The 6,691-nt window shown below is 45.3% G+C and overlaps 1 protein-coding gene across 1 annotated transcript in view; it reads right to left on the reverse strand.

Annotated features, from left to right (window-relative positions):
- LOC124253678 (elongation of very long chain fatty acids protein 4-like) overlaps positions 1 to 6,691 on the reverse strand; it is a 46,209-nt gene that overhangs the window by 20,379 nt on the left and 19,139 nt on the right. Inside the window, exon 5 of the mRNA XM_046687492.1 lies at positions 2,620 to 2,676. Coding sequence (XP_046543448.1) covers positions 2,620 to 2,676 — 57 coding nt within the window. The remainder of the gene's footprint in view (positions 1 to 2,619; positions 2,677 to 6,691) is intronic.

Consider the following 6,691-nt stretch of genomic DNA (forward strand, 5'->3'; position numbering starts at 1 on the left):
TTCACTGCGGTATGGTATCTCAGTGGGCTAGCACTATAAAACCAGCTTCAGTCTTGGCTAGTACAAGCAGCCGCACATACACATACACACGCATGCACATCGTCATATGAGCGAAATATTCTCCAGCACGACGCTAAACCCAATTTCACCTCACCTCACCTCAAGTAAGCATAATATAATTCATATTCTCATTTTGAATTTTTCGCTGCATATTACTCTACATTTCCAAATCAGAAATGAAAGAATTTTTGTGGCTTTTTGGCCCCTCACAAGCAATGAATATTAAATTTCAAAACTCATTAGCCATGTTATATTGTAAAACTAGATAGTTTAATATATATGTACATTAAATAAATATCATCTTTGGATTTTTCTTTTCAAAATGACATTACAAATTTCGTAACGGTAGTGAAGCAATTTCTTGAAATTTCGAATAAAAATGGTAAAATTTGAAAAATGAAACATCGTTAAGCTTGCGTAATTTATGTTTTTTGTATATTCAGAATACTATGAACGTTATCAACAACATTTCAAAGTAAAACAAGAAAACAAAATTTACATTTTTTGTATGTATGTATGTATGTATGTATGTATGTATGTATGTATGTATGTATGTATGTATGTATGCATGCATGCATGCATGCATGCATGTATGATATGTATGTATGTATGTATGTATGTATGTATGTATGCATGTATGTATGTATGTATGCATGTTTGCATGTATGCATGTATGCATGTATGTATGTATGTATGCATGCATGCATGCATGCATGTATGTATGTATGTATGTATGTATGTATGTATGCATGCATGCATGCATGCATGCATGTATGTATGAGTGGGTTAGACGGCTGACTTTGTGTGCTGGCGACTAGGTGCTTTACTCTGAGAGTGTGGGTTCGAATCCCGGAAGAGGCTCAACCTAACTAGTACTAGAATTTGTACTTTACTGAGAAAGTGTAACATCTGTTTGACCACTTACTAAATGTCATTGTGTATTCATGTCCTGGAACAGTTACTATGACAACTCACTGAGCTATGTTTGAGTGTTTACAATGCATCCAGTCAGATGTAAGCTACAGAAAACAATTTCACTTTTTTCTTTACCACCTTGAATCAGACAGTCTGATTTAAACAAAAGAGTGAGTGAGTTGTGTTCAAGGCCACTTAGGAAAGTACACAGCTACAGATAACTTTTTGGGTCATTGAGTTATGTACTCGCTTGTCTTCATCTCAATTGGGGGCGGTGGGGTAGCCTAGTGGTTAAAGCGTTGGCTCGTCACGCCGAAGACCCAGGTTCGAATTCCCACATGGGCACAATGTGTTAAGCCCATTTCTGGTGTCCCCCGCCGTGATATTGCTGGAATATTGCTAAAAGCGGCGTAAAACTAAACTCAGTCAGTCAGTCAGTCAATCATCTCAATTGGGTATTCTAATTTTCCTTGGAATAACCAAATACATTGTACCCACCTCACTCAAACTCAGTTGGGTATTTTGCCATTTCCTTTAATTGTAAAAAATAATAAAGTCTAAATGTTGGTGATTGTTAATAACATTTGATCTGTAATATGAGAAACGATAAGAAAAGCTGCAAGCTGCTAAGTTCATGTCCTGAAATAGAACCTCTCAATATACCTCAATTATTTTATCTATCCACCGATACGCATGTAGGATCAGATTTATTGCGTATTCACAAAAATTCAAGCGTACTTGTGTGCAACAGACTTAATAGGATTTGAGTTTTTGCATAAATATTTGCGTAATTTACGCAGATATGCAGCTTATCTGTACCTCTGAAAGTATTCCAGTTACATTACAATATGTCAGAACCGCCTCCGTGGTGTAGTGGTTAGAGCGTCCGCCCGGAGAGCGAAAGGTCACGGGTTCGATCCCCGACTGCGTCATACCAAAAGACGTTAAAATATGGTACTTGTTGGTCCCTGCCAGGCGCTCGGCATTAATGGGTACAACAAGGACTGGTCGGCTCGGAGTCAGTATAATGTGTCTGAGTGGGGTATTCATGCTTCACTGCGGCATGGTATCTCAGTGGGCTAGCACTATAAAACCAGCTTCAGTCTGGGCTAGTACAAGCAGCCGCACATACACATACACACGCATGCACGTCGTCATATGAGCGAAATATTCTCAAGCACGACGATAAACCCAATTTCACCTCACCTCACAATATGTCAGCCTACTTATGGGAGTATGCATGAAGTGGTACAGGTCTCTCTTCAGTGAAGCCAGTGAGCAAGGGAACATGCAGACAAACCAAGAAACAAGAATATAGTGAACCAGGAATAGAACCCAGATCATAGGTTTTGACACGCCCAAGGGAGGCAACTCTGCACAGTGAATTGCAGCTCCTTTATTTAACGAAAGAAATCATGCACAAAACCTGGATATTCTCTTTACTGGAAGACCCAGTATTTAATTATATTTACATTAAAAGATGCATTTCTCTTAATGGTTTCTATTTCAGTTTGTGCAAGTTGGCATATATCAAGCAACATCACTCCTGAACATGCCATGTTGTTACAGCATGGTGAACACATCCTTATCAATGCTTAGAAGAATCCAGGGTACATACGGCACATGAGAACTGAAGAGACATACCGTGTCTAGAAGTTCGATAATTTTGGAGAAAAAGAACCACCAGCAGACTCGAGCCATCTGAAACATCAAAATCAGTTGTCACATAAACAGGACACAAGCATCTAAAACATCAAAATCAGTTGTCAGGTAAACAGGACACACGCACCTGAAACACAAAAATATCTCATAGGGTATTAATAGTATACACAGCAAAGTCTTCAGAGCTCCAGATAAGATTTAGCTCATGTGGGTACTGTACCCACTGTATTTTTTTTGAGTGGGTATTATGAATGTTGAGTGGGTATTTCATTTTCCGTTACCCACAGCTTTCAAATATGTGCGTATTTCAGTCATTTTACTCACCTAAGTATTATGTCATTGATTAAGTTTACTAAGCAGGTATGTTCTGCCTTATGTCATATCTAATCAAAACCAACATAAATATAATGGAAATGATTTCATAAAAAAATCACTCATCCTATACTGACAGTACAACACTAGTCCTATACTATCAGTACAACTTGATAGCAATCGATGTCTTTTTCATCACGAAAGCGATTTTTATAAATATATTCCGTACGCATTTGTTCTAAACTTTTTGCGTATGTAACATTTTAAATGCGTAGTTGGAAATTTTCCATGCATATTTTACCCGGATACGCAGCTTATCTGGGCCTCTGGTCTTTAACAAACACAAAACCACTGTCCCAAGACAAGACAACACTCCAACCACTATCCTACCCCACCACCAGCTCTGACAAGCCAACACTCCAACCACTATCCTAACCCAACATCAGGAACCAACAACCGTGACAAGCCAACACACCAACCACTACCCTACACCACCACCAGGAACCAACAGGCCTAACAAGCCAACGGTCCAACTACTACCCTACGCCACCACCAGGAACCATCAACCCTGACTAGCAACACTCCAACCACTATCCTACCCCACCAACAGGAACCAACAACCCTGACTAGCAATACTCAAACCACTATCCTACTCAACCACCAGGAACCAACAACCCTGACTAGCAACATTCCAACCACTATCCTACCCAACCAACAGGAACCAACAGCCCTGACAAGCCGACACTCCAACCACTATCCTACGCCACCACCACAAACCAACAGCCCTGACAAGCCAACACACCAACCACTATTCTACCCAATTACCAGGAACCAACATCCCTGACAAGCCAACACTCCAACCACTGTTTTAGCAAAACACTAGCTCTGACTAGCCACCCTTCCCACCACTATCCTATCCCACCTCCAGCTCGGACTAGCCAACCTTCCAAACACTATCCTACCCAACCACTAGCTCTGTCTAGCCAACCGTCCAACCACTACCCTACACCACCACCAGGAACCAACAACCCTGACTAGCCACACTTCCCACCACTACCCTACGCCAGCACCAGGAACCAACAACACTGACTAGTCACCCTTCCAACCACTACCCTACGCCACCACCAGGAACCAACAACCCTGACTAGCCACCCTTCCAACCACTACCCTACGCCACCACCAGGAACCAACAACCCTGACTAGCCACCCTTCCAACCCATACCCTACGCCACCACCAGGAACCAACAACCCTGACTAGCCACCCTTCCAACCCATACCCTACGCCACCACCAGGAACCAACAGCCCTGACAAGCCAACACTCCAACTACTACCCTATGACACCACCAGGAACCAACAACCCTGACAAGCCAACACTCTAACCAGTATCCTACCCCACCACCAGCTCTGACAAGCCGACACTCCAACTACTACCCTACGCCACCATCAGGAACCAACAACCCTGACAAGCCAACACTCTAACCAGTATCCTACCCCACCACCAGGAACCAACAACCCTGACTAGCCAACACTCCAACCACTATCCTACCCCACCACCAGGAACCAACAACCCTGACAAGCCAACACTCCAACTACTACCCTACACCACCACCAGGAACCATCAACCCTGACTAGCAACACTCCAACCACTATCCTACCCCACCAACAGGAACCAACAACCCTGACTAGCAACGCTCCAACCACTATCCTACACCACCACCAGGAACCATCAACCCTGACTAGCAACACTCCAACCACTATCCTACCCCACCAACAGGAACCAACAACCCTGACTAGCAATACTCAAACCACTATCCTACTCAACCACCAGGAACCAACAACCCTGACTAGCAACATTCCAACCACTATCCTACCCAACCAACAGGAACCAACAGCCCTGACAAGCCGACACTCCAACCACTATCCTACGCCACCACCACAAACCAACAGCCCTGACAAGCCAACACACCAACCACTATTCTACCCAATTACCAGGAACCAACATCCTGACAAGCCAACACTCCAACCACTGTTTTACCAAAACACTAGCTCTGACTAGCCACCCTTCCCACCACTATCCTGGGACACACAATTCTACTAGCTACCTTCCAACCACTGGACTTACGTCTCAATCACTCAGGAACTAACAATTTTCTAACCACTACCCCACTCCACCCACTTAAACCAACATACGAGGAGAGTTTACTACTTGAGGCACATTTGGACAATTGTTTTTGCATTGTCCAGCTACTCTTCATTCATGGTGCGGGGAGGGTGGCTGGAAGTGGCTAGTCAGGGTTACCTGGTTCCTGGCATGCAGGGCAATACTGCAAGATTAATTATTTTGCTGGGAAAGGAAATAGACTGTTCCTGAGACACATTTTTCGGCTATTACTACCTATTAGAAGCAAGGGTGGCTAGTCAGGGCTGTTGGTTCCCGGTGGTGGCTGTAGGGCAGTGGCTGAGAAGGGTGGGCCAGTCAATTGTTTTGTTGGTTCAGTGGTGGTGGCATAGGGCAGTGGCTGGAAGGGTGGCTAGTCAGGCTGTTGGTTCCTGGTGGCGCATGCAGGGCAGTGGCAAGAAGGGGCGGCCAGTCAGGCTGCCGGTCCCTGGGTGGTGGCGCAGGGCAGGGGTGGGAAGGGTGGCCAGTCAGGTTGCTGGTTCCCGGGTGGTGGCGAGGGCAGTGGCTGGAAGGGTGGCTAAGGTCAGGGCTGCTGGTTCCTGGTGGTATGAGGGCAGTGGGCTGGAAGGGTGGCTAGTCAGGTTGCTGGTTCCCAGGTGGTGAGGCAGTGGGTGGAAGGGTGGCTAGTCAGGGTTGTTGGTTCCCGGTGGTGGCGTAGGGTAGTGGTGGGAAGGGTGGCTAGTCAGGGTTGCTGTTCCTGTGGTGGCGAGGGCAGCGGTGCTGGAAGGGTGGCTAGTCAGGGTTGTTGGTTCCTGGTGGTGGCATAGGGCAGGGTGGAAGGGTGGCTAGTCAGGCTGTTGGTTCCTGGTGGTGGCGAGGGCAGTGGTGGGGAAGGGTGGCTAGTCAGGTTGCTGGTTCCTGGTGGTGGCTTGAGGGTAGGTTGGAAGGGTGGCTAGTCAGGGTTGTTGGTTCCTGGTGTAGGCGTAGGGTAGTGGTTGGAAGGGTGGCTAGTCAGGGTTGTTGGTTCCCTGGTGGTGGCGTAGGCAGTGGCTGGAAGGGTGGCTAGTCAGGCTGCTGGTTCAACATGATCTGAGACGGCCCAATCAATAGCTTCATAAACATGTCTCAAGTATAGATAAATGTCTTCAAGCTTGAAACTATGCCTCAAGATACAAGCGCCGTATCGTCATCAACTCACAACGATGGTCAACCTGGATCACGACATCATAATGTCTGGAGAAGCATCAACAAGATGAAACGACTGTTATTTCGGTTTAAATCACAAACGCAATTATATCAAGCCCCGATCTAACAGCCAGAGAGCTAATGATGTGATTAGTATGGAACACAACTGGCTACAAGAGGGTTTCCTACAAAGGTGGCAAATAGACATTAAAACATAACAGGCATCATGAATATCTCACAAAACAGTAATTCCATGGTTAGCTTCGACCACAATAATCCTGATAATGAATGTTTGGTCACAAAATACAAGGTTAGTTTGGCAAACAAGATGAAAGTGGTCGGGTAATTGTCATAATCGGCAAGCATCAGAACTCTTCCTAGGTGGCGCTGTGACAACAGTGTCAGGTCAGGTGACACTGATGGTGTGATTATACACC

This window comes from Haliotis rubra, unplaced genomic scaffold (assembly GCF_003918875.1).
Source record: "Haliotis rubra isolate DU_JTF1 unplaced genomic scaffold, ASM391887v1 Scf55, whole genome shotgun sequence".
NCBI lineage: Eukaryota > Metazoa > Mollusca > Gastropoda > Lepetellida > Haliotidae > Haliotis > Haliotis rubra.